Raw genomic sequence first — 27164 nt, 5'->3', positions numbered from 1 at the left:
TAACCAGAAGCCTCCATCGAATATTTTCTCTCTTTATTTCTCATGTTATCTACACAAAACGTCACGTTTATTCTCATAATTTAATTTCACAATGTTGTTCAACGCGTAAATGAAAGAGAGTTTCAGTATTTATTGAGAACTCATTCGTAAAAGTTCTCTGTTTTGATTCAAATTTTTCAATATTTCAACAAAAAATCATTGAAAAAAATGTCTCGTCCTGCGAATCTTCCTTATCCAAGCATTTGGAGTCGTTTTGAAGCCAATTCTTGTTCTTTTCGCATCCAAGATTTGACTGAAGAGCATTACCAAGCCGCAATTAACCTCTTTTTATCGGATTTTGTACCTGATGAGCCTGTAGCTAAGTCAATGGAAATCGCTTCTGATCCCGCATCGCTTGAAGAAATGTGTTCTCTTTGGTTAGAAGTCTTCCGATATCGCGTTTCATTAGCTTGTTTCAACGAAAAAACTGAAGAATTAGTCGGAGTTAATGCCGTTTTCATCGAAACAGGCGGAGAAGAGTTCAAAGCGACCGCAGCTCCATGGAAAAAGGTTTTTGACGCAAATAATTTGGTAGCTGAACGTGTCAATATCAAGGAAAAGTTCAAAGTTGATCGTTTTTTGGGAGCTTTTGGATTAGTTGTAAGTCGAAAGTACCGTGGATTTGGCATTGGAACGGAAATTCTTCGTGCTCGGATCCCCCTTTGCAAAGCTCTGGGCTTGAAAGTCACTTCAAATAATTTTTCAGGCGAAAAATCCCAACGTATTGCTGAAAAGGCGGGATTTAAAGTTGATGTCTCCGTGACATTTGACGAACTCGCAAATGCTGGCTATAAATTTCCGAATATCACTGAAGCATGTATCAAAGTAATGTCACTTGAAATAAATTAACGGCAACAATGTTGACTTGTCCCTGTCATGTTTGCACCAAAAAATTCTTCGCATTTGCATTGCAAGGCGTCGTGACTTTGATTTTGGCGCGTAGATAAGCCCCAACAACTACGGGCAGGTACAAAAATAGACAATTGTTCCATTTTCGCAAAAAGCGCGCTAAAATAAAGATGAAACTCCCACATAAATTCGTACGTGCCTCGGTGTCAAAAATAAATCATTGCATTTTGCAAAGTTTTTTTTGTTTTTTGTTGAAAAGTTGAACGCGCCAAAATCGATTTTGAGGAACTTTTCGAAAAAAAAATCTAGTTGTAGACGATTCCATTCACACAGAAAGTTCATCAACATGCACGAAGACGGTCCCGCAGTAAATTGTTGAAACTTTAAAACTTTTTGCCTCACAATCAAGATAGATATGTCGATGATACATTTTACTCGTCAGTCATCCATTTTACTATGAGGAATCGTTTTGTTACCGCGTTCAGACACGCGATGTAACGTCTCGATGTGAAACAATGTAACTTCGACCTAACAACCGATATTGGCACTGTGACATAAATCAAAGAGGGACAAAAATTCCGTTGGAACGCATTTTCCAGCGCATCCTAACTCAGCTGATCCGTCTAATTGGTTAACTTTCGTTAAAGCCATCGCTGTGACGCCCCGTTCTCAAAGTAGTGTTTTTAACGAAAATTCGCTTAAACGAAAAGGATCTTGTTTACTTGACGACAGTAATGCGCAGGTTTAGTCGTTGTCGCTGGAAAGCATCGCTGGGCACTATAAAAGGCAGCGGAAACTGGAAATTTGAACTTTTTACTCGGGAACCGCTAAACTAGTTGCACGCGATAGTGAAAAAAATTAAAAAAATATTAATTTGAATTTTTATTTTTGGACTTGGAAAATTTTTTGCAAAAAAAAAGTTACTTGTTAAAGTTGAAAATTTTTATCGTTCGTTAGTTGTTTGAGAATTTATTCCTGTTGAAAAAAAATTTAAAAAATAATTAAAGATGAGCACCTATAATTTTGATACAACAAGTTTCAGATTTAATCGCGGTTTATCGAGTTTAAGATCGCCAACGCGTTCGATTCATGGCTCTGATCGGGAGTCTATCAGCGGAAGGAGTCGCAAAGGGAGACCAAGGCAAGGATTTAAAATGCACAAAAATGGATTAAAAAAATTTTTTAAAGTGAAGTGAAGTAAAAAGAAAAATTTTTTTCTACAGAAATAAGAAAAAAAATTAACTACAAAAAATAATAAAAAAAAAATTAAACGAGACTCAATAAAAAAAAATCAAAGCAAAAAAATTCAAATATATTTTCATAATTCTACTGATTCTTAAAAAAATTAATAAACAAAATTATAAAAGTAAAGTATTTCAATGAAATATTTTTTAAGAATTTTTATAACAAAAAAAAAAAAATATTAATGAAAATTATTAAGTACCTAATATAAAAAAATTCAATTAAATTAAAATGAAAAATAATTTTTGAAATAAAAAAATAAAGTGTTTAAAAATAAAAATTTATATAAAGATAAGGTTTGTTTTAAAATTTATTTAAATTTTTATTGATGAAGAAAAGTGTAAATTAAAAAAAAATGTGACAGTTTTAATTTTTTTTATTTTTTGGAAAATGTTAAGTAAAAAAAATAATATTTAAAAAATTTATAGAAAAATATAAAAAAAAATTTAAAATTATAAAAAATTTAAAACTGAGGATTTTCAAAAATCGATCAAATTTTTAATAAAATTTCGAAAATTTTCAAAATTTTTTCATTAAATAAAAAAATTTAGTTAAAAAAAATAAACTAAGAATTTTCATAAATTAATCAAATTTTTAATGAAGTTTTAAGAATTTTTGACATCTTTTCGTCAAATAAAAAAATAAATTAAAATAAAATAAAAATTAATGTTTAAAAATATTTTAAAATTTCAAAATTTTTCAAAAATTTTTAGTTTGAGTACTTTTTGCAAATTCTCACATATTTTAATCATTTTTTAAAAATTTATTTTATATAATTTTCAATTTATTTATTTTAAAATATTATTCTTCACGTTGCTCATTTCTGTAAGCAACAGCAGCAACCAGAGCTGCTCCTCGTCCCGAACCATCCTCAGATAACATAATTTCAAATTTAATATTTGGTTTTACAAATTGTCGCATTTTTTGCACCATATAATCATGAAATTTTGGATGAAAACGATAAACTGAACCATCAATACCAACCTAAAAAAAATATTGTTAAAATTTTTCCTTAAAAAAAAAAAATTTTTTACTCACAGTGACACTTTTTTCATCCATTTTATTAATTAAAGTTGCCAATCCAGCGGAAACCAAATGTGCTGCTCGTCTCGAGACACATTCACAAATAAATCGAACATTCGCGCAATCCTCAAGCGTCGCATGTTTCAAGCCCATTTCGTGCAAAACTTCCATGCAGTAACAGAATTGCCCGGGTTTGTCAGTTTCGATGTCAGAAACGTATTTTGTGAGAAATTCTCCGCGTTTGAAGAGTTTTTCTGAGCCTTTTCCGCCCAATAAAAGTTTTTCTTTGGTGAAACGTTCGATTGCGAGTCGTGCCAATTCTCCCATGTACATGCCAGAGATCATTTTTTCATGAATTTGCTTTCCGGGGTTGATGCTGTGCTGATCAATGTCTTTGTCGTATTGCGTTTTGATGAAATCCAAAGCTCCGTGGTCACCAAAAGCGCCCCATTCCGTGTTAATTAAGACGTAGGGTTTGTTATTTTTGGGTCCGTCAAACATTTCGGCGTTCGAAACTTTTTCAACGTAACATGCATTGCTCCCTGTGCCGACAATTAATCCAATTTTGCAGTTGTGATTTTTCCATGCGCACGACATTAATGTCCCCGTTGTGTCATTTAAGATCGCGCAAAGGTAAATTTTCACATCGCCTCGTCTCTCGATGGCATCTTGGAGCAATTGAACGACATCTTCGTTGACAACTCCCTCGCAATTGAAGCCTTTTGTCCATCGCACGAGAAGTCCTTTCGTCAATCCGAGTTGCTGACACGGAAACGAAAATGTGAATCCGAGAGGCAAACATTCATCCGATAAATTGTGAGTTTTAATAAATTTCGCGAGACATTCCGCGATGTGATCAAAAAGCTGCGTTCCGCTTCCCAGCATCAAACTTTGAGGAATTGAATAAATTTGTGACTCCATTTCGAAGTCTTCTTCGCCCTTGAGATCGACCATTAAAACGCGAAAATTCGTTCCTCCTAAATCCAGAGCGAGAAATTTGCCTCTTTCGCTTCCGTCGGGGAGATCTTGAACGTACGTGACGAAACATTTGACTTCAGATTCGGCATGAGTTTTACGCGATAAGCCTCGTTGCACTTCACAGAGGAATTTTTTCATTAATTCCCGCATTTTGGAGTCTGTGATGATGAGATCTTGACATTTTTGCTTGATTTCTTCGGATATTTGGATGTCGTCGTCTTCGTAAAATTCGGAGTCGACATGAGGTTTAATTACGTCGCCCATTAGTGATTAAAGTTGAAAAAAAAAATTAACTGAAATTTAGAAAACAAAAATTATTAAATGAAGAAAATTGAGTGATAGTTAAGTCAAAGGGTTCTAAAAAAAATTAAATTATAATTTCTCATAGTGCTCAAATCAAATAAATCAAATCAAATAAAATAAAATTCAAAATATAAAAATAAAAAAAAATAAATTATTTAATCGAAATTCAAAATTAAAAATGAAATAAATTAAATTAAATTTATAATTAAAAAAAAATTTCCAACAAATAAAAATAAAAAAAATATTTTTTTTTCAATCAAGAAAAAATATTAAAATAAAAAAAAATATTAATTAAATCAAATTTTTTTTTTTAACAGTTTAAAAATTTTAAAAAACTACAAATAACAACTACAAAAAACAACAAATAATCCAAAAATGTAAAAATTATTTTTTTTTTATAAAGATAAATGAAAAAAAAAATAAAATTCAAAAAATTAAAAATTAAATGAAAATAATAATCGAAAAATAAATTTAAAAAAAAATCCAAAAGTGTTGAAATTAATTGAAAATTTTAAATTTAAAAAAAAATTATATTTTAAAAATTAAAATAAAAATTAAACGTAAATATTAATCAGAAAAAAATTAATAATTTTTTTTAAATAAATATCATTTAAAGAATTTAAAATTTAAAAAATCATGAAAAGTTGAAAATTAATTATAAATATTAAAAAAATAATTAAAATTTATTTTAAATTTTTTTTATCCAAAAGACTTTTTTTTAAATCTTAAAAATTTAAAATTAAATTTAAAAATTTAAATTAAAGTAAGTAAAATTTAGAAAAAAATTTAAAAATTATAACGGCAAAAAAAAACCGCAAATCCTAATCTCAGCTTTCAAAATGACTTAAAAAATTTTTCATACTTAATAAAGTCACTCACGCATGTCTGGAATTCGCCACACATTCCTTCTGCATTAAAATTAGTTTAATTTATCCTGCAAAATATTACATATTACACACAAAATATTTCATTTGCCGACATAATCCATGTTTTTTGTTGTTATGGCTACTGAACCATGACATTCACATATTTTTATTGTGTGTAAGTAAATAATACGCTTTTTTTCCTGTGAATGAATGGCATGACAAGGCGCGTATGTGTAAAAGTGAAATGAATTGAAGTAAAGTGCGTTTCTTGTTTGGACAATGGTGATTGTTGGTCGTCAAGGCACAACAAACAATTTGAAGTAAAATAACAAGGAGACAACTTTTTGTGATTTTTTTCAATGAAAATTAATTTTTTAGTTAGAAATTAAGCTTAAAAATAAAAAAATGGATTTAAATAAAAATTATTATAATCTGCCGAGACCGTCAACGTCAAAAACAGAAATTAGTGATTCAACAACGTAAATTTCACTTCACTTTAAATTTTTTTTTTTTTTTTTATTTTTTATGAATGAAATTTTTTTTAATTTTAATTTTTTATTACCTTTTAGGAGGATGTCAGGCATCTCGAAGCTCGATTCGTCGTTTCTGCGTCGGAAAATCACCTCGAACAACAGTTATACGGATTACGCGTACCGCGAGGCGATGAATCGTTTGAAGAATTTGCTGTCAGAACCGTATACTCCTTCAGCGCAACTCACGACGATCTATCAACGTCCGATCTACGAGAGTTCCTTCGCTGCCTCTGACACGTCGCATCACGATCATCACACATTTCCGGGTCGCCCGTCGTTGAAAGAGCTCAGCAAATACTTTCCCGGGACCAATATTGTACGTGCCACGTGTTATTCCGCACCAAATCACTCCACGGACAAACCAATAATTCACGAATTGCCATCGGGATCGTGTAATGTCGCCTCTTCGAGTCACTGTGCTCCCGTTTCGACCTCGAACGACGCCAATCATCAAGAACTTTTGCGCTTTATTGAACGTCAGGAGAATTATATCAAGCAAATGGAACGCGAATCTGACACAAATCGCGAGGAATTGAGCTCCTTGAAGTTCAAAGTGCAAGAATTGATGCACGAAAACGAAAATTTGCAACGCATGGACTCCGATTCTGAACGAGATTTCGGCAAATCATCCACTGTGGTCATGCTGGAGTCGAAAGTAGCAGATTTGGAGGCTAAATTGTCGCAAGAAAAGTTGGATGTCAAACGTTTGAAGGAAGAAAACGAAAATTTGCGTTCGAAAATTGCAACGGGCGCTGGTTTGGAGATCGTTGAAACCTACAAACGGAAATGCGATGAATTGATGCGAGATAAAAACCGTTTGCAGGACGATGTCAAGCGATTGGAACATAAAATCGAGCATATGCGCACTTACGAAAGCAACTTGTACTCGAAAAATTTGCGAGATCGCGATTTTGGAGAGAAAACTTTCGACAAGAGTCAACTTGAAATCGAAGTTCGTCGCTTGAAGGTAAAAAAAAATTTTTTTCTTGAAGAAAAATCTTAAAAAATTATTTTTAGGAGGATCTCGAATACCAAAAAGAACGTTATGAAAGTCTCCAACAAGAAATGACGCGTCGCATTGCAGAGGAACGTGAAGCTGCACTTCGTGGATGCACTCATCATAAAGTAATTTCTTCCAAATTTCATTAAAAAAAAATTTTCTCAAAAATTTAATTTTTTAGTTCGATCATCATACAAGCAGCGACGATATTGGCGCCAAATGGGAGTACACTTCGAAGCTTCAGTTCGAAATTGATCGTCACAAGCGTGTCGAAGCCGATTTGAAACGCGAAATAAGTCAGAAGAACTTGTATATCGATGATCTCAAGGCCGAGTATCGTCACAAAATTAAAAATTTCCAATCGGAGATCAATGAGTTGCATGCCATTCGTGACACTCTTGAATCGGAAAATAATCATTTGAAGTAAGTTTTGAAATTTTTTAGCTGAAAGGAGTTAAAAATTATTTTTTTCTTTGTAGATTGCAACTTGAACGTCAAGATCGTCAAGCTCAGGTAGAAGCAACGCGTTTAAATAATGAAACTGCCTCGTTGCGTTCACGTTTGGATCGTGCGGATACGGATTTGATGCATGCGCGACGTGAACAATTGCGACTCAATGAACAAATTTCCGCTCTTGAGAAGGAGGTAAGTTTATTTTTTGAAGAAAAAGTTCAATTTTTAAAGCTTTTGAAGTGAAATTTTATTTAAAAATAGTAGAATTGTGTTTCATAAAAATGTGGAATATGGAGATTCAATTTAATTTAATTTGTCATTTTTATGAATTTTCAAAATTTTGACAGATGTCAAATTTGTCGTTAAAGATTAAGTTTTTAAGGTCTAATATGAAATTTATGCCTCAAAAGTAAGGGAAAATGCTCTTAAAAGCTTGAAAATTATTTTTTTTGGAAAAAATTAGAAATTTTGACAAAATAAAATATAAAAAATTTAATTTGATAAATTTAAAAATTTTAACAAAAAAAAATCAAATTTTAATAGAAATTATACAAAAATTGATTGAAAAATTGTAAAATATTAAAAAAAAAGTCTTTTAAATTAATTTTTAACCTTTTTAATAATTACAGCTCGCCATTAGTGATGCAACTCGTGACACAAACAATCGTCCCGAGTTATCTCGCATCATCAGCGACATGGAGCACAAACATGGTAAGTCTGAAATCCAAAATTTATTTTTTTTTCTTTTTTAAAAATTCGCTTATTTTGTAAATATATTTATAACTTATATTATGGGTAAGCTATTGAAACCCGGAATTTTTTGTTTAATTAAATAAATTAAATAAACAATTAAAAAATTAATTAATTAATTTAATTAAATAAATAAAAAATTATTCAAAAAATTTGGAAAAATTTCCAATTGTACAGCAAAAAAAAATATTTTTTAAATTTTTTTATAAAAAAAAATAAAAAAGTGACGCGCGGCGTTGTCAATAGTTTATCCATGAGCTGTTATTGTGCTTTCTCGTTTTTTAAGTAAATTTTAAATAAAAGCATGCCGTCCTGTACTTTTGTGTGTGATTTCTTACAATTTATATCGTTCGCAGCATCCACAGTTAATGAACTCGAGGGAATGATAACGAGTCAAAAAGAGCTCATGGAAAAACTGACCGCCGAATGTAAAACTTTGACACATAAATTAGAGGATACCACGTTAAAACATAAGTACATATCTCGATTTTTAAGAGTTTTCGTAGTTGAAAAATCAAAATTTTTGGATTTTGAGTAACTTGCACGTAATTTTTCGATTGCACGTGATTTTTTGCATGGCTTGGCATGAAATTCGTTCTTTTTCCGCGTAACTGAATTCTTGGTTTTTGATCTGAACCTGTCAAATATTCTCAGGATCGACGCCTTCGAAGGCGAGACAGCGACGCGAAAGCGTGTTCGCTTCACAAATGCATGCAAAACGTTCAATGAAAGCGCTGGAAGAGGCTGCTACCATGACGACATCGACCCTAACGACGACGCCAGCATCGCGAAAGCGCGTCGCAGCAACAACGAAACCATCATCGACAGCGAAAGAGAGTTTCTCCGAGACGGAAATCGTAACGAGCACTCCGGCGGCGTTGACTATCGTTCAACGCACGATTCAGGAAGTGCAAACGGTGCCGTCGCCAGTTCGAACTACTCCTCAGTCGTCTCAAACGGATACGGAGACGATGTCGACGGAGGCTCGAGAGGCACGCAAACAACGTTTGGAGGCACGAACTCGCGAACTGTTCAATCAGCTGAGTCTGCCGCTGCCCTCAGGAAGCGAAGGAATGACAGCTTCCGACGTCGCTGGGCCATTTATGACACTCCCCTGTAAATTGAAAGTTAACATTAAAATCGCTCCGAAGGAAATCGCGTCGTCGTCAAAAACCAAGAACTCACTCGATGAATGCGATGATGAAGTAGTTGTTGCTGAAATTATCGAAGAGACAGTCACTACTACAGAACACCCGAACACCTCATCATCGCCATTAGTAGAACAAGCTGACCAAGACACTGCCTAAAAACCGATGACGAGATTCCTTTTCTTTAGTAAGCAACAAATTTCAAATTTAAGAATTTTTTCACGTAACCGAACACAAACGACGGCAAGATTTTAACTTTGCTGCTTAGTTTCATCAGGCAACTCTCATCTTCCAGCACCTTCCATCGCTTTCATTGAAACAGCAATCATCTACTTTAGTGTTGAATGTTGGTAGTGAGTCATTTTTTCCTTTTGAAACAAAAAAAAAATCTGGTTCATGACAAAATTTGTTTTTTTTTTTATTGCATTTCGAAAGATTTTTTTTTTAATTTTTTAAAATTTTGAAATGATTTTTTTAAAAAATATTTAAAATTATTTTAATTTTTGGGAAATTTTTAACAAAAATAGAAAATTATTTTAAGTTGAATAAGAAAAATGTTAAAATTATTATTTTTTTTTTAAATTAGATTTTTTAATTTTTTTAGATAAAAATTTCAAATTTTATGAAATTTTTCTTAAATTTAATTTTTGTTAAAATTCGAAATAATTCATAAATTTAAAAAAATAAAATTTTAATATGCAATTTTTTATTTCGTAAAATTGCTTGATAAAAATAATTTCAAAAAATTTTTAAATTAATTATTATTTTATTTAAAAACATTTTTCAATATTGATTAAATAAAATTATTTAAAAAAAATCAAAAATTATTAAAATTTTGTTTAACAAAATTTATATTAATTTTTGTCACTTTTGTTAAAAGCATTAATTTATTTTTTTTCTTTAATTTTTTTTAATTTTTTTTTTTTTTTTGAAGAATTTCTTGTAAAATAGTTATTGAATTTTAATTTTTTTAATATAGAAATAAACAAATAGAAATATATTTATGAGTAAATTAAAATAAAATTTTTAAATAAAAATAAATTTAAAAATTAATTAAACTACTAAAATTAAATAGGAATTTAAAAATGAAAGGATATAAATTTAAAAATTTTTATTCAATTTTCTTTTTTTTTAATTTTAATCAAAAATATTTAAATTGAATTTTAAATTTTTTAAGTTTATTTTACAAAATTGAAGAAAATTAATTTAAGAAAATTCAAATCAACAATTTTCAAAAAATTTCTTAAATTAAATAAAAAAAAAACAAAATTTAAAACTTACCCATTGAAAATTAAAAAAAAATCTTTCGAAACGCAAAATTTTCTCATCATTTTATCACATTTTAATTTTTTCTGATTTTTTTGTTGCACATTTTTTAATTTTTTCATAAAATACAATACATCTCATTCAACATTTTACACTCAACCAACTTTCCAGAGAGGAAACAAAAAGTCTGAGACAGACAAATATCGAACTAATGGATCGCTTAAAGCAGCTTTGGGAATGCTATAAAAGTATAAATCCCGTTTTCGATCCTGTCGCTGCCGCAGCTTCATCAACAGACACGCCAAGTCTCACATCGACGACAATCAATCCCGAAACACAGCACAATCACATCACACCATACTCTGACATAATTACAAAACCTTGCATGACAGCCGCTTCTTTACTCGCTAATAGCAATCAAAATCACGATCAGCACCCCGAATCTTCTTCTAATAAATTTCTCATAGCATCTTCGAACGAAACCGTCGAGGTAATAGGTAACAATTTTTTAATAAGAACTCTTTTTTTTTCTCTTTCAAAATTTCTTTTCTTTAGGGAGGATATAAGTTCCATTCAGAGCAATTTACAAACCTTATCGAATAAATTAACGACAAATCCTTCCATCACGTCTGCGCCTTCATCTTTGCTTGCACAATCAAATATTCTCAGTAGTCTTAACTTAACGAGTAACTTGAATAACTCCAATAATAACGTTAGCCAGGACAAAAGTAAAATTGATAATCTCTACGATAGTATTATAAGTACGACAGTTGATAACATGTCGAGTCTCAGTCACTCGCTCACGAATCAACTGAGTGCCATCAAAGACACCTATTCGCTTCCAATGACGTTCTCCAATGTCAATTCGTCTAGCAATTTTGAGCTTAGTAATGCGCAAGATGTGGTCAAAGAACCAACTACTTTTGAAGGTTTGTTCTTGATGTTGTAAAATTGTTGCTTTTTTGTTGCATTGCTTCTGTCCTGAATTCGCAAAATTAATTTTAAAGTTGAAAATTTGATGATTTTTTTATGAAATTTTAATTTTTTAACAAAATTTAGATCAAAAATGCTCGATTTAAAAAAAAAATAAAATATTAACCTTGAAATGTCTTTAAATTGAGATTTTAATGAAAATTTTGACATCTGTCAATAAAACTGTCAATTTTTCGTTAAAATTTTAATTTTTAATATCATTTGTGGTTTATTTTCTTAAATTTTAATTGAAATATACTCAAAATTTCTCAAAATAGTCTTAAATTTGCTTATCATTTTTTTAATTTAAATATTGTCATTTTTTGAAAATTTATCTTATTATTTTATTTTTTTATTTAGCTGTCAATTTTTTTGTTAAAAATCCTAATTTCATAATTTTTTTAATGTAAATTTTTTAAAATTTGAATTAAAATTTACATGAAAATACTTTAGAATTGCATAAAATGTGAATTTAAGCAAAAAATTGAAATATTTTATTTTGACAGTTGTCATTTGTTTACTAAAATTTATTTCTTTTAAAATTATCAAAATAATTTAAATAAAAAATCAGCTAATTAATTACTTTAAAATTTTTTAAATTGAAATTTCATAAAAATTCTGTCAAATTTTCAACTTTCAAAATTATTCCAAAATCTTTTCCGTTAATTTTTCTTATTTTTTTCAAAAACACAAACAAAAATTATTCTCCCTGAGTTTATTTTCATCAAATTTCACAACCAAATTATTCATCAGCTGGATATTTAATGCCAATAATTTCCCGTAACTTGTCCTCCAACTCTGCTAATCTCACACTTTCCGCGTGATTCATCTTTGGAACTTCAATTTTGCCTTCCATAAGTGCCTGTCGAACTGCTTCCGCCTCATATTTCAACCCGCAACTGTTTGGATAATTAAATTTCTGAACTGCTTCTGGCAAAGGCCATTGTTTCATGCTTCCATCGACATCTTTCAACGACGTTGGGCACCAAAAATCTGCCAATTCAACACTTCCTTTGGTTCCCTTCACGATCGCTGTGTTTCGTAACAACTCCTTACCCGAACTTTTTAATTTCGCAAAAGCTCCGTTTCGGAAATGGAGAGTACATTCCATTAAAATATCAATTCCATGCTCATTGAAACCCCCAGAAGCTTCAATCCGTTCAGGAAATTCTTTGAACAAAAAAAGAGCAAGTTGTAAAGGATAAATTCCCAAATCCAAGAGAGTTCCGCCGCCCATGATCTTCGCATCTGACGTGTATTTGTACTCCAAAGGATATCCGAATTCACAATCAAGCGATTGGAGATCCCCCAAATTGCCAGATTTGATTTGCGCTTCCAAATACGAGTAACTGGGGAAAAATCTGGACCAAACACCTTCGAGCAACAACAAATTCTTCGAACGGGCATACTCGAGAAGCTTTTTAGTGTCACGAGAATTGACTGTTAGCGGTTTTTCGCATAAAACGTGCTTCCCGGCGTCTAAAAAGAGCTTCGAGAGGTTGAAATGCTCGGCGTTAACGGTTCCAACGTACACAACATCTGAAAAAAATTCAAAAAATTTTTATTTTCTCTCATTTTTTTAAGGTATCTCATTTGAAATTCTCTCGAATTTGATAAAAATTTATATTTTTATGATCAAATTCGTAAATCATGATGACCATGAAAAATTTTTTTATTAAGATAAAATTTTTTTCTTACCGACATTTGGATCAGAAGCGAGTAATTGGTACCCTTCGTAAGCTTTTTCAATGGAATGCAAGTCAGCAAAGGCTTGTGCTTTGACGATATTTCTCGAAGCAACCGCTACAACTTTGTGTTCGTTCCGTGGAAGCGTTGAAAGTGCAGTTACAAAGTCATGTGCGATATTTCCAACTGTTGCGATTCCCCATTTGAGCTGCATTTTGTTAATTTTGGCGAAATTTCTCACGTGAATGATGTTGACGTATCAAAAGTTACTCCACGAATGACTTGTTAATCTTATCAACATTGAAATTTCGTCGCGGGAGACTTTTAAAATTCTCTCTTCTCTCAATTTTTTTTTCATTTTAACACAAAACACTCAGCTTTATATTCGTTAAAAATTTTTTTTAAATTATTTTTTAACGAAAATTTTATTTTTTCAGCACCCGCAGCACGTTCCATCGTCGAACAATCACCGAGAAAAGCAACAAAATCACCCCTCAAACGCATCGAGAGTCAATCATCAATTCGCGCCCCAAGTCCTGCCCGCGAAACCCTCCAACGATTCAAGTCAACGGAATCCATCCAGAGCGCTACGGGCTTCGAGAAGCCCTACAGCAAACAAGAGGAATACGGAGGAATGGAGAAACGCGATACGCATGACGTGGCCTTTGAGGATGGGAGCGTTAGCATCAAGAACGTCGTCGGGCGTCGCGGATCAAAGTCACGTGCTGAGCTGGATCGACGATATGAATCGCCAACGCGAAAAGATGTCGCAAAAACGTACGACGCGGGACAAGATTATTCGCAAGGACAGCAATTCTACACTCAACAACCGCAGCAGCAGCAACAGCAACCAGATTACGGATACGAAAAAGCCGAAGACGAGTACAATCGAGAAACGGAAAGACGATTCAGTCCCGATAAACCGCCTTTGCCGCCAAATGCAATGCCACGATATGAGCAGCAGCAACAACAACAACAGCAATTCTATCAGCCTCAAGAACAGCAAAAACAACAGCAAGAGTATGTGCAGCAACAGCAAGAAAATATCCAGCAACAGCCTCAGTATTCGCAGCAATACGAAACGGGACAAGGATATGGATATGAGCAACAGCCACAGTATCAGCAAGCAACAAGTCAAGGTTATATCTCGGATCAAATCCCACAGCAATCCGGATATCAAATTGATCAAAACGAGCAACAGCATCAACAACAGCAGCAGCAGCAATATCAAGAGCCACGATATGAAAATGTTTCGTCGCAGGAGCAACAGTATCGGTAAGGAAATTTTTTTTTATATTAATTGAATAATCGAAAAAATTTTAAAATTATTTTTTTTTTATTTTTTAAATGAATTTTTCAGCTCTTGGAAGAATTTAAATAAAATATTTTAAAATTTATTTTTTTAAAATTAACTTTTAGATCTAAAAATAAAATTTTTAAGCTCGGAATAATTTTTTTTATTTCTTAAAATTTACTTTCAAATCTAAAAATGATTTTTTTAAGCTCGAAATAATTATTTTTTATTTCTTAAAATTAACTTTTAGAGTTAAAAATAAATTTTTTTAAGCACGAAATATTTTTTTTTATTTCTTAAAATTAACTTTTAGATCTAAAAATAAATTTTTTTAAGCTCGAAATAATTTTTTTTTTATTTCTTAAAATTCACTTTTAGATCTAAAAATAGTTTTTTTAAGTTCAAAATAATTTATTTTTTTTAAAATTAACTTTTAGAATTAAAAATAAATTTTTTAAGTCCGAAAGATTATTTTTTATTTTTTTGAAATTAACCTTTAGATCTAAAAATAAAATTTTTTCAGCTCGAAATCATTTTTTTTTAATTTTTTGAAATTTACTTTAGATAAAAAAAATTTTTTAGCACGAAATAATTTTTTTATTTTTTGAAATTAAATTCTAGGTTTCAAAATAACTTTTTATATTTTTTTATAAATTATTAGTGAATATAAAAACATGAAAATTTATTAAATTACCTTTTTTCCTCAGATCTGACTACGGCGGAGAGCAACAGCAACAACAATTCCATCAGCAGCAGTATCGAGAGCCCGAATACACACAACAACAAGTCCAAATGCAACCAGAACAGCAAATTCAACAACAGCAATACATTCCCGAGTACGAGCATCAACAACAGTATCAGCAACCCGAAATGTCTCAACAGCAGCAATATCAGCAACCCGAAATGTCTCAGCAGCAGCAATATCAACAGCAACAAAACGTTCCTCAATCGCCACGAACATACGCCCAGCAAAACATGTCTCCAATGCCGTCATCTGCTCTCGCGAGCCAATACACGGACTTCGTTGACACATCAGGCTACGTTGAATCGCGACAGAGCCGCGATGCTGAGGGAACTATGTACGCAGCACCAACGGGAAGCATCCGCGACAGTCCAACGCTTGATCGCGCAAGGCAAAGCCCAACAAGTTTCCGGCAGCAATCTCCCATCGGAGGATCGCCCGTTATCGCGTTGCAGCAAAAACAGCCTTCGCCTCAAAAGGAAGTCGTCATCGCCCCAACCCCAATCGCCGCAACAATTGCTAAAAAATCTCCCTCGCCTCCCGCAACGACAGAAGTCGTGCCTCCCGTCACCCAAATTAACCAAACAATCCGCAAAGAAGTCACAGCTCCAACCACGTCAACTGCAGCGCGACGAGGCACAAGACCGCCAACATTGCGCTCCGTTAATGCACGAACTCGGGCAGCCGCGGCGAGTGCACGCGGAGGCAATCGATAGTCAATCTATGGACCAATTAGATGTCATCGCGATTTCCAGTCCAAGTCTCTTTAGTTGTACGACAGACGAGTTCTCGTCATTCTCAGATAGCGACACTTCAAGCAACAGCACAATTACTATCACGCATAACAGAAAAGGGCTTATCGTAGAATAGAATAGCGATATGTACAAATGTTGAATTAACTTTAGATTAAGATCCATCAAGTTTGCAGAATAATTTTGATATTTAACATTTTTTTTTCTTAAAATTTAAATTTTTTGCTTTGCGAAAATGTTAAAAATTTCTTTTAAAAATTATTCATTTAACGAAAAATTAATATTTAAGATTTTAACGGATTTTTTTTTTAAATTGACGTTTGTTAAATTCATCTTAAAATTTGTGATATTTTTTTTAATTTTAAAAAAATTTAGAAATTTTTTTTTTTTATCGAAAAATATTTAAATTGACGTTTACAAATTTTTATTAAAAATGTCAAATTACAACAAAAAAAAATATAAAAAATTAATTTCTCGACTCCTATAAAAAGAGTTAAATTTTTATTAAAAACTAATTTTTGTGAAAAAAAATTTTTTTTTTTCAAAATTAAATTAATTTTTGTCTATTGACAAAATTGAAACTGAAAAAAAATTCCTTTGACATGGTTTTGTTTTGAAAACTAAATCAAGAGCAAAACTAAATCAAAAACTGTGTCAAAGTCATTTTTGTCAAATCTTGCTCCAAATGGATAAAAATCTATCAGAGGGCTCTAATTTATAATTTTTTAACTTAAAATTCCTAAAAAATTGAAATTGCAAAAAAAAATTTCCTTTGACATAGTTTTGGTTTTGAAAACTAAATCAAGAGCAAAACTAAATCAAAAACTGTGTCAAAGCCATTTTTGTCAAATATTTCTTCTAAATTTTGAAAATTCTAAAACTTAAATTTGTAAAAAAAAAATGTCAAATTACATTTTAAAAATTTTTCTCATTTTAAAAAATTTAATTTTTTTTTTTCAAAATTAAATTTTTTTTTTTTATAAAATTAAATTAAATTTTTGACCATTTTTAAGTATTTTTCATCTTAAGACAAGAAATTTGTGAAAATTTTCAACGGAACTATTTTAAAATGACATTTCTAAAATTTTATTCCGAAAAATTGTTAAAATTTGACAATTTTTCAAGAAAATTTTAATTTCATGAAATTTAAAAAAAAAAAAATTTTTCTAAAATCTTAAAAATATTTTTTTCCAAAATTTAAAATGTTAATTATCAAAATTATTATGTAAACTTTAAAAAAATAATTCCTCAGTGTAAAAGTGAAGCGATGTTCTAAACAAAAAAAAATTATCCAAAGCAAAAATTTAACTGTAATGCAAAAATTATCACACACAAATCCGTTTTTTAAAATCTTTTTTATTCCTTATTATCCTTAATTGTGTATCGATTTCCATACGTTTTCGTCGGATCAAAAGGTTCCCATCTACTTGCCGGAAAAATATGTTTATTCCTCTCATACCACGATCTCAGCAGAACTTTGCCAGCATGCGATTCCACAGTTTCTTTCGACGCATCGTTTGTTATTCGAATATCATCGAACGCATCAAATTGGAATAACGGGCCACTTTTGCCGCGTGCTTTCGTGACAATAAAATCATAAAACGTATAATGTTGCGGCAAAATCAAATCTTCCTTCACGTACATCAGTTGATCAGCGGTGACGGATTTGAGTTCGGTAAATTCAGGACGACACGTCTCGAGGCATTTTTGGAGAAATTGGTAGATGGAATGACCTTTTTTCATTGTGCAAGTCTTTCGATGCCCGGATCCATCCCAATAGCTGTAAGTAACGTTGATGTTTTCGTCTTTCAGCTGTGCTTGTTTCGCTTGCCATTCTTGTCGGAGTTGCTCCCGGAGTTTATTTTCTTGTTCTTCACGTTCGCGATCAGGTAGAAATGAAGTGTCAACTTCGGGATTTTTCTTGATTTTCTTTTTCACATGGGTTTCTTTGTCATTTTTCCAACTACTACACGAACTTTCTTCCTCTTCGTTCTCCGGATCTTCCTCGTCTTCGTCCAAATTGAAGGAAAGTGTCTGAATTTGGCGTTTTTGTTTGTTCTTTAACGCTTCCTTGGCTTCCAAAAGTTTATTTTTCTCCTTGAACTTTTCCTCCTTCTTCAATGCCAACTTTTGTTCGCGCTCACGAACGATATCCTCTTGTCGGGATTTCATCTCGTCGAGCGTCACGAGCCCAATTGTCGAGGTTTTGAGTTGCGTTTCGACGGCATCGTAATGGGCAGCGAATTTATTCTCGATATTGTTCACTTTGAGCTCTTGTTCGATCTTTTTCTTCCGCAATTCGACATCTTGCTGTTGAATTTCGCGCTTTTTCTGCAATTGCATTGCTCGACCTGCTTCCGAAGCAGCTCCTTTGTAATGTGCCATTTTATTTTAAATTTATTTTTTAAGATTTTCAGTGAAATTTGATCAAAAATTAGGGAGATTCTGAAAATTCTCGAAGTTTGTTGATATTTTTGAGGTTAATAACTGGATTTCATGAGGTAAATAATCGAGACGAGTGAAATTGATAAAAATAATTCGCCTTTTTGCTAATTCAAGCAAAATATTGAGAATTCTCAGTGCACAATTGGAAAATTTTAACAGACCCGAGGCACATTTTTAAATTTTGCACACTGGGATCCTTTGAAATCCGCGTCACGAGCCTCCGAAAAACCGTTGAGACTTTTTGAAACATTAGAAAAGACGCGTTTTTTTAGAGCTCTCATAATTTTCGCAATTTTTGCGATAAATACTCGAATAATTTAGCTGAAAATATCGTAAAAGTGTAGTAAAGTGTCGAATTTATATTTGGAATATAAAAAATTGTGCAGAAATTGAGAAATACACATGAAAAATGGATGATTTTGCTTTGGTGAGTATGCGGGCTTCCGTTTAAAAAATTTCTCCATTGCATCCTTATCACGAAAAAAGGGACAATTACTAAATTTTCTACCTGCGTCTTATCTTTTGTTCAAAAAAACACAATAAAAATGGTCAAAATTTCAGAGAATGTTGGAAAAAGCGGAGAAACGGAGCAAGGAACTCGGTTTATCAGCGCCTTCGCCGCGACTTCCGTTGACGGATTCAAATTCCGATAATGGCAACAACGATGCAGCAGTGAAAAAAAGCACTGTCGATACCTACAACAGCAGTCCGCGTTCAACAACGAAAGTTACGCGACAATTTTCGACGTCAGACAAAGGAAGCAAGGAGAATGACGTCGAAATTAATATCACCGCACCCTCAAATGTGCAGGTAAATTTAATTTTTTTGTTGTTTTAAGCAAATTTTTACCTAAAAATCTATATTTAGGTCGACGTAGAGATTTCCGAATGCGAAGTTGACGAACATGGCAACGAAATTTACAAAGATGCATCTTCCGAGACGTCGTCTGAGGCGAAAGCAATTGCTCCTCGCGACACTCCTCGCGGGCATTTGCAAAGATTGGGCGCTTTATATGCCGACAAAGACATTTCGTCGCCCATTCATCGCAACGAGGACAAATTTCACGAAGGTTTGAGTGAAAATTCGTCCCGCCCACGCACAAAATTCACCCGTTTAGCTGCTTTGGCGAGCGAAATCAACAGTTGGGAAGACGATCCGTCGCATCCGGACTACAAACATCATCGCAAAACGATAAATGCGAATGGAAGTCCCCGCAAAGATAGTTACGGTAAGAAGAAAGCAGCGCCAATGCCTCCAAATGTGGCTACTTCGAGCCCGAAAAAGCCTCTTGTGAGTCCCGTGAAGCCCGTTGTGAGCCCGAGACGCGTAATTCCTGACATTTCTTCGAAAAATGCGGAACAACAACGCGAAGATGCACGCACAAAATACGGCGCAGGCACCAAAAACCTCGAATGGGACTCGAAAGTGATGTCAAATTTGGAGCAACAGGGATTCAAACGTCGCGATACGACACATCAACGACTTGTATACGAATTTAACGATGAAAAAAAGGAACAAAAAAATGAAAAAGACGATGTCGATGCGAAAAAATCCGTTGCATCACGTTATATCGAGCAACGTGAAATGCCAAAAGCCGCAGAAAAGAAAGCAGCTCCTTCAACCAGCAAAGGAATCGTCTCCGGACGTGCTGCGATGTTCGATAAACCCAAACGGAAATCCATAATGGGCAAAGATCCCACGGAATTGTCACTCAAGGAACGCATGGCGATCTTTGAGAAGAATAAAGAGTTCATTCCTGTGCCAAAAGCACCAATTACGCTCGCAGCTCCCGTCAAAGCAACGAAATCCATGCCAATTAAACCAACTACGGTTCAAACTCGCGTCGAAATTAACAAGAAAATTGATGAAGAAGAGGAAATTGCGCCGACTCCGGTTCAAAAAAGTACTTCGACAGTCGATGGATCATCGTCGCGCGAAATGAAAGGACTCGGATTGGGCGTTTTAAGCACCGTAGCTAACTTAATGTCGAAAGGCCCGACAATTTCCGAGGCGAAAATCTCACAGGAGATCCGAAAACAGCGCGAAGAGGAAATGGATTTGCTCTTAAATCGTCACAAGTACAAAGAACCTACGTCAGAACGTCGTTCAGTGCCTCGTGCTCCTCCATTGCCGCCCGCGGGATATCTTTCCAGTCCCGGATCGAGCTTGAATAAACGTAGAAGTGGTAAAATTTTTCATTTTTCATCAGTTTCAATCGATTTTTTCAAAAAAAAATTTTTTTTAGGTGACGACGCAATTTCTCCCGAAGTAAAATCCACGCTCGAAGACGTTAAGAGAATTCGTGTCGCTCCCCCGAAGGAAGGGCATCTTTATCCGGCATTATCGGATATCGAGTCAGCTAATACGGAGTCAGATAATGAGCAATATGCCACAGCTTCGGCTTCGGATGAGGGCGAGCATTTGTTCCAAGTTGGCGAACATCGTTTGAGTGCGCAACAAATTATTCGGCGGCAATCGATGACAGTAACTTACGATGACGACAGGTATGAAAAGTTGATTGACTTATTCCTCTTTTGCTTCTGTGCTAATTGACTGCTTTCTATCGTGCACTGCTCTCATAATGGGACTCATATGGAAAAGATCTGTCGTAATTTTTTTGAATTTTTTGCTGATGTTGGAAGGAAAAATGTTTCAAATTTTAGAAATTTTTTTGAAAAATCATTTTAAAAAGTTTTTTTTTGACTCAAATTATCAATTTTTTTTCGATTTTTGATTGAAAATGTCTTAATTGGTCAATTTTTATCTTAAATTGCATAAATTTCTATAATTCTTTTTGAAAATTTTAAAAAAATAATAATTTTTTTTAAATGAAATTAACAAAATTTAATTAATTGATCAACTTTCGTCTAAAACTTCTAAAATTTTTATTTAAGGTCTTAAAATTTTTTTAAAAAATTTTTGAAAATGAAAAATTTTGATAAATTTTTCCCTCAAATCAACAAATTTATTTTTAAAAACTGAAATTTAAAAAAAAATTATCAAAATGAATGTGAATTTTTTTTATGAAATTTCTAATAAAAATCAAAAATTGACCTGAAATTGATAAAATTTTACAACGTTTTGTAAAAAAATCTTGATTTTTGCTTAAAATTTTTTAAAATTTTCTCTAAATGAAAACTTTTATAAATTTGTTTGGGTAAAATTTTGTCTGAAATTAAAAATTTAATAATTATTTCGTCTTAAATTATAAAATTTCATAAGATTTTTGTCTTAAATTATAAAATTTTAATAAACTTTTGCCTAAATTTGACAAATTTTTCAAAAATTTAAAAAAAAATGCTCAAATATCAAATTTAAAACATTTTTCCTCTCAACAATCATCATAAAAACTTGTTAATAATCACACAAAATCACATTTATAGTTTAAGTTAGTCGTATAAGCACAAAAACCACTTGTTAAAGTATTGAAAAAGTTTACTAACAACCACCGTAACATAGTTTTAGACCAAAAAAATGCAACTTTTCAGACTGAAATGAAAAACATAAACAAATCAAAATTAATCGTTGATCGATTTGGCGCAGTTTTGAACTCCAAGTACCAGATTTCATGCCAATTTTCGCTTTAATAAACCTCTCCTGTTGGTTCAATCGTCAATTCCGAGACCTTAAAATAAAATTTTATTAAAAGTTTAGTAAATAATTAAATTTTTCGACTCACATTGACATGCGGCGGCGTCGAAAGCAAATATAAAACCGCATCTGAGACATCTTTGGGCATCAAATGCACAGTTTTCTCGTAAAAGTCACTGTAGGGACCCGCAATTTTCTCCGCTCTCTCTGTTCTTACGAGCCCGGGACTCAAACTTGTCACTCGAATTCGTTTATTTCCCGCAAGTCCCAAATCGAGTCTGATCGTTTCCGTGTGATTTGTCACTGCGAACTTCGTTGCCGAATAAACGCTCGTGAAATTCATCTGAACAATTGGGCTTACATGGCCACGAACTGAATTCATGTTGATAATATAAGCATTTTCGTCGTGATTCATCATCAATTTATAAGCTTCGCGAGTGCAAATTACCAAACCCGTGAGATTCGTATTAATAGCTCGCGTAATTTCTTCATGCGATAATGCAGGACTCAAAGTTTCGCCGGGTTTCGTGGGCGCCGCTGCATTATTTATGATGATATGAACTTTTCCAAAGGTCTCCGTGATCCATTTGAACGCCGCTTCGATGGAGGCAACTTCGGAAATGTCACATTCGCGAGCAAAAATCTTCGCCGGTTTGTTCGCTTCGGCAATTTCTTGGATTTTTTCGACACGACGAGCAAGTCCAATGACAATTAGGCCGGATTTTGCCAAATCCGTGAGAATTTGAGCCCCGATCCCAGCAGAAGCTCCCGTTACGACGGCAATTTTGTCCTTCCAGTAGTCCATTGCGACTTGATTTCGTAAAGTTCAGAAGAATTTTGAGTTAAAATTTGATGACTTTGAATTACTTGCGTTTTTTTTTTGTTATCTCGTTTATTCTTTATTGACACAACAAAAGACGTGTGAGTGTGTGCGTGTTTGAGATTCGAAGAAAAAAAAAGTGAGAGATATGAAAAGACGTTGAATTCTGGCAAACAGATGTGTGGTTCGCATATTAATGAAGCGAATTGTGAATGGAATTTAACGAATTTTTTTATTGAAAATTACGTTTTTGTTTAGTTTTTGGCGGGCTTTCAGTGAAGAAACAATTTTTTCGTGTCTCTTAATTAAATTTTTTAATAAAAAATTTTTGTTAAAAATTAAAAATTTTTTTTAAAAGCTAAAAATTTTCATAATAAAAATATTAAAATTTTAATTTTTGTTGAAATTTCAATTTTTTCATGCAATTTAATAAAAAAAAATACGTAAAAAATTTACGAGAAAATTTGACAAAAAATAATTTTATATAAAAATATGGAAAAAAATTAAATGAATATGAAAATACGGAAAAATTTACGTAAAAATTATTTAATATATTTTTTTTTAAATTTAAAAAACAATAAAATTAAATATTTAAAAAAATAATCTTTTAAACTCTTAAAAAAATATTTTTTAACTTTTGAAATTTTGAATTAAAATTTATTTTTAGTTTTTTTTTATTTTTTAATATTTATTAAATTTTTTTCATTTAAATAATTCATTTAAAATTTTTTAATTAAAATTAATTTTGTTAGGAAATTTTTAAAAAAGATTTTAAATAATTTTAAGAAATTCAGAACATTTGAAAATTTTCCTTTAACTTCAGAGTATAAAAATATTAAAATTTTTGTTAAAATTTTAATTTTTAACAATTTTAAATCAAAAAATTATATTTTTCGACTAAAAAAATTTGAAGAATTAATATTTCTTTTACAAAATTGTCGAATTTTTCTATTAAAATTCACTTAAAATTGTTTCTCATTCTAAATTTGTTCTAAATATCACAAATTATTGTTCAGTCTGTTGAAAATTATCTCTAAAGTGCAATCCCCAACGAATATTCGCATGAAATCTGGTCTCAAATAAAGAAAATAATAAATATAAAAAATCTCGTTTTTCGTAGTTAAGAATACTCAATAGATAGTTTTAGAGACATATTGTTAGAATTGTTGTAAGAAATTTGAAAGAAATTCTAAATAAAGTTATTTTTCTTAATCTGGATCTTTCATTTCTTCCACTTTTCTTATCATTTCTTTTTTTTTTCTTTAAAATATTTTTTTTTTTGATTTGTTTATGTTTTTCATTTCATTTTTTTCACATTTTCTTTCTTTTTTTTTCTTTATTGGGCTTCAATTTTTTTTTTGGTTTCAATTTTTCTTCATAATTTAATGAAAATCTGACTTTTTTAGTTACATGGATTCAACTGATGCCGACGACGATAACATTTGTAACAGCAGTCTTGGGCGTGAAGTGATGCATACTGTGACAAATCGTCGTTCAAACAATCGTCGAGTAAGTTTTTTCCTTAAAAATTTCAATAAAAATTTTTTTTTAATTAAAAATTTATTTTTTTAGTCAAGTCACAACAAGAATCAAAGTCTCCAGAGTTCCGCAAGTGAAATTTCCGACGTTCTCGGTGACATGGATCAATACTTGGAGGAAGCTCTCGACGAATCTGATGACGAAAGTGAGGATTATTCAACCCCGAAAAAAGGTTCAATCTCTTCCAACAGTTTCTGTTACGACAAAAACCCCAAGAAGCAAGTTCATTACCAAACAATCGACGAAGAGAGCGATGCATCGTCAAATGTCGAGTCTTACAAGAGTCCTGTCAAGTCAGAACTTACTGTGAATCCCTCGGATGACAACAATATGGTGACTCTCGTTCATACTGTGAGTTTTTATCGCAAGCAACAAACGCAAAACGCGACTCCGGTACGAAAAATCACAAAACCCATCAGTGCCATTGATGCTGCGGAGAAAAAAATGGAATACGATTACTCCGACGATGACGACGAGAGCTGTTATGGACGCGCCAACGACAATCAAGTGCAGGAAAAGATCAAAAAGTTGCTCGACGAGGTCTGCAAACAACAAACGATCATCTCACAAACGAGCCAAGCTCTGAATTTATGCGCCGCAACAATCGAATTCAGCGGATCAACGGAATCCGTGGAAGGCGAACGTCATTTACTCGTTGCCACGCATCGTCGTCAAGCTTGTTTGGATGAAGTTCAACGATTGCGAGTCGAGGGATGTTTAAGACCCGAAAATGCCCCCACGGAAAAAGGGCGTTTGACAATTCGTGACATTACAGTTCCTTTGAAGCAAGATTACATCCGAAAATTGGCAACAGACGCCATTTCTGGGCATCATCTCGTTTGTTTGTTGAAATATAATGAGACAGTGCTCGCTACAAAAACAGTCCCGACGTTGCCTGGATTGCTCGGCGTTAAATTTCCCGATGTTTTGACCTTGAATAATGTTTATGCTGACTTCAAGGTAAGAAATTTTTAACATTTTTTGTTGAATTTGATTGTAAAAAAATATTTTTTTTAATTTTAGATCACAATGGAAATTTATGGAATGACAGCACAACGCGAAGTTTTGCCGCATGAGGTCAAATATCACATTTCTGTTGGGAAAAAGGGCTCGAGCAAGATGTTGACACCCAAAAATAAGAAGGATAATCGTTTAGTTATGCCCCCAGTACAGTCTCCGGCAGGACCGAACGCTGTTAGGACACCAGCTTTGATCCAATATGGATTTATAATCTTCTCTTTGAAAGAAATTCAACGCACAACATGGAGTTTGAACTCGGTAAGTGCAATTTTTTTGATAAAAATTTCAAGAAATTACATCTTAAATTATCATTTAATTTTTTTTACATGTTCAAAAATTAAAATTTCAAGAAAAATTTAAATTTTTATATTTTTGGTAGTCAAAAATTTTGATAAAATTTTAAATTTTATTGCTTAAAATAAGAAGGAAAAAATAATTTCATTAACATTTTAATTTTAAAAAATTTTTTGAGGGTTGTTAAGTTTCAAAAATAAAAAAAATAAATAAATTTTTCACTTTCTATATTTAAAAAAAAAAAAATTGCAAGAATTTAGTTCAAAAAATTTGAAGAAAAAAATTTTAAAAATATCTTTGATAATAAGTAAAATATTAATTTTTCTCATTATTTTAGATAAAAATTTACATGAAATTTCTTAAAAATAAAAATTTTTCTAAAAAAAAAAATAAAATAAATTAAAATCTCAACCAATTGAATTAAATTTTAAAAAATTTTCCTTTAAATTTTTAAAGAGCCTTTGAAGGATAAAATTTAATAAAATATAAGATTTTTTAAAATTAATTAATTAGTTCAAAATTTATCAATTTAAACAAAAATCTAACAAATTTCTCTAAAATTCTATATTTCAGGTTGGCGGCGTCAGTCCATTGGAAGGCTCGGTGCATATGCGTGTCAATTGCGAATTGTCTGTGAACATCGATTATCGCGGCTTCCTTACGATGTACGAAGATGTCTCCGGTTTCGGGGCATGGCATCGTCGTTGGTGTCGTCTCAAGGGAAATGTCATCAATTTCTGGCTCTATCCCGATGACGAGAAGAAAAAGGCGCCCATGGGCTCCATCGACCTTCAATCGTGCAGCACACAAAAGGTAACAACTGCCCCGCGTGACATGTGTGCTCGCATGAACACTCTTATGCTTGAATTCAAACGCCCCACGCAAGAAGGCGATTACGAGTCGCTCACGATGGAACTGATGAAAGACTCTCGAGGGAATCGCGTAACTGTTACACGGTAAGATTTTAATTTTTTAAGAAAAAATTTGATTTTTTTTGATAAAAAAATTTTTTTAGACGGTTTTTGTCAGCTGACACGAAGGAAGAACGCGACGAATGGTGCAACCATTTAAATAAAACCTTGACATTGCTCCGTGCTTGGGGTAGCAAGAATCCGCAATCGATTAGCGTGTAATGGAAACATCTTAATTGTTTGTTTTTTTCCGTTTAGAATTAGAAATTTACTTAAATTTTTATAGTTTTGTAAGGCACGGTCACTTATATTAATCAAAAGACCGCAAAATATATTTTCTAATCATTAATTTTATACAAATCTACCAATAAATTCATATTTTTTAAGAAAGTTTGTGTTGCAGTCGGTGTGAAAAAGAGCGATGACAGTATTTTTTGCTATGTAAAATAAAGAAATATTTTTTCCTTAACACTTTTCTGTTATTCTTTCGTCATAAAGAGTATATGGAGGAGCTGGATCGTTGTTCACAGTTTCTCCTTCTTGAGCTTCGTTACGTAAAATTTCAACAAAAAGGTTAAAAACTGATCCAAAACTTATCACAAAGACAGCTAAAATTAAAAAAAAAAATACTTTTTCATCAAAAAATTA

The 27164-nt window shown here is 32.2% G+C and overlaps 8 protein-coding genes across 9 annotated transcripts in view; 3 read left to right on the top strand and 5 right to left on the bottom strand.

The window, feature by feature from the left end:
* The window catches only part of LOC134827696 (tubulin alpha-1 chain), a 76626-nt gene that overhangs the window by 37367 nt on the left and 12095 nt on the right, over positions 1–27164 (bottom strand). The gene's annotated exons all lie outside the window — the stretch shown is intronic.
* LOC134838108 (uncharacterized) lies at positions 143–1107 on the top strand. Its single transcript, XM_063853565.1, has one exon. It carries the CDS (start codon positions 208–210, stop codon positions 886–888), a length of 681 nt encoding a protein of 226 aa, XP_063709635.1. The 5' UTR covers positions 143–207; the 3' UTR covers positions 889–1107.
* On the bottom strand, positions 2932–11115 carry LOC134828177 (hexokinase type 2-like). Its single transcript, XM_063841178.1, has 3 exons — positions 11042–11115; positions 3169–4424; positions 2932–3114 (listed from the first exon to the last, which is right to left on the bottom strand). Exons 2-3 carry the CDS (start codon positions 4393–4395, stop codon positions 2932–2934), a joined length of 1410 nt encoding a protein of 469 aa, XP_063697248.1. The 5' UTR covers positions 4396–4424; positions 11042–11115.
* On the top strand, positions 5580–15860 carry LOC134828173 (rootletin-like). The gene is made up of 13 exons (XM_063841174.1): positions 5580–5620; positions 5870–6800; positions 6851–6958; positions 7015–7256; positions 7313–7478; positions 7916–7997; positions 8393–8510; positions 10622–10940; positions 11010–11379; positions 13546–13990; positions 14070–14128; positions 14200–14383; positions 15110–15860. The coding sequence occupies exons 1-13, from the start codon at positions 5580–5582 to the stop codon at positions 15858–15860; spliced, it is 3816 nt and encodes a 1271-aa protein (XP_063697244.1).
* LOC134828517 (trans-1,2-dihydrobenzene-1,2-diol dehydrogenase-like) lies at positions 12025–13386 on the bottom strand. The gene is made up of 2 exons (XM_063841500.1): positions 13121–13386; positions 12025–12961 (listed from the first exon to the last, which is right to left on the bottom strand). Exons 1-2 carry the CDS (start codon positions 13320–13322, stop codon positions 12165–12167), a joined length of 999 nt encoding a protein of 332 aa, XP_063697570.1. The 5' UTR covers positions 13323–13386; the 3' UTR covers positions 12025–12164.
* Positions 17156–18365, bottom strand: LOC134836959 (protein FAM50 homolog). The gene has a single exon (XM_063852252.1). It carries the CDS (start codon positions 18279–18281, stop codon positions 17253–17255), a length of 1029 nt encoding a protein of 342 aa, XP_063708322.1. The 5' UTR covers positions 18282–18365; the 3' UTR covers positions 17156–17252.
* Positions 18631–26761, top strand: LOC134827915 (anillin). Its single transcript, XM_063840803.1, has 9 exons — positions 18631–18768; positions 18903–19151; positions 19209–20526; positions 20587–20845; positions 24159–24261; positions 24325–25251; positions 25315–25569; positions 26179–26561; positions 26621–26761. Exons 1-9 carry the CDS (start codon positions 18751–18753, stop codon positions 26736–26738), a joined length of 3630 nt encoding a protein of 1209 aa, XP_063696873.1. The 5' UTR covers positions 18631–18750; the 3' UTR covers positions 26739–26761.
* LOC134827916 (farnesol dehydrogenase-like) lies at positions 21745–22815 on the bottom strand. Of its 2 annotated transcripts, XM_063840805.1 has the most exons (3): positions 22021–22815; positions 21902–21966; positions 21755–21830 (listed from the first exon to the last, which is right to left on the bottom strand). In XM_063840805.1, the coding sequence occupies exons 1-2, from the start codon at positions 22735–22737 to the stop codon at positions 21925–21927; spliced, it is 759 nt and encodes a 252-aa protein (XP_063696875.1). In that variant the 5' UTR covers positions 22738–22815; the 3' UTR covers positions 21755–21830; positions 21902–21924. The 2 variants fall into 2 exon arrangements, with proteins under 2 accessions (XP_063696874.1, XP_063696875.1); XM_063840804.1 differs by having other exon boundaries at positions 21745–21966.

The sequence above is a fragment of the Culicoides brevitarsis genome, chromosome 1 (assembly GCF_036172545.1).
Source record: "Culicoides brevitarsis isolate CSIRO-B50_1 chromosome 1, AGI_CSIRO_Cbre_v1, whole genome shotgun sequence".
Lineage (NCBI taxonomy): Eukaryota > Metazoa > Arthropoda > Insecta > Diptera > Ceratopogonidae > Culicoides > Culicoides brevitarsis.
This window is presented reverse-complemented; position numbering and strand designations above follow the sequence as displayed.

Coding starts and splice junctions, on each gene's coding strand:
- LOC134838108 (XM_063853565.1), top strand. CDS start 208: ATGTCTCGTCCTGCGAATCTTCCTTATCCAAGCATTTGGAGTCGTTTT.
- LOC134828177 (XM_063841178.1), bottom strand. CDS start 4,395: ATGGGCGACGTAATTAAACCTCATGTCGACTCCGAATTTTACGAAGAC. Junction 3,115..3,168: donor TGGATGAAAAAAGTGTCACT/GTGAGTAAAAAA, acceptor TATTTTTTTTAG/GTTGGTATTGATGGTTCAGT.
- LOC134828173 (XM_063841174.1), top strand. CDS start 5,580: ATGGTGATTGTTGGTCGTCAAGGCACAACAAACAATTTGAA. Junction 10,941..11,009: donor CTTCGAACGAAACCGTCGAG/GTAATAGGTAAC, acceptor TTCTTTAGGGAG/GATATAAGTTCCATTCAGAG. Junction 14,129..14,199: donor CAGCAAAAACAACAGCAAGA/GTATGTGCAGCA, acceptor AAACGGGACAAG/GATATGGATATGAGCAACAG.
- LOC134828517 (XM_063841500.1), bottom strand. CDS start 13,322: ATGCAGCTCAAATGGGGAATCGCAACAGTTGGAAATATCGCACATGAC. Junction 12,962..13,120: donor CGCTTCTGATCCAAATGTCG/GTAAGAAAAAAA, acceptor AATTTTTTTCAG/ATGTTGTGTACGTTGGAACC.
- LOC134836959 (XM_063852252.1), bottom strand. CDS start 18,281: ATGGCACATTACAAAGGAGCTGCTTCGGAAGCAGGTCGAGCAATGCAA.
- LOC134827915 (XM_063840803.1), top strand. Junction 19,152..19,208: donor CCGCACCCTCAAATGTGCAG/GTAAATTTAATT, acceptor ATCTATATTTAG/GTCGACGTAGAGATTTCCGA. Junction 20,846..24,158: donor GTAACTTACGATGACGACAG/GTATGAAAAGTT, acceptor TGACTTTTTTAG/TTACATGGATTCAACTGATG.
- LOC134827916 (XM_063840804.1), bottom strand. CDS start 22,737: ATGGACTACTGGAAGGACAAAATTGCCGTCGTAACGGGAGCTTCTGCT. Junction 21,967..22,020: donor CGACGCCGCCGCATGTCAAT/GTGAGTCGAAAA, acceptor TTTTATTTTAAG/GTCTCGGAATTGACGATTGA.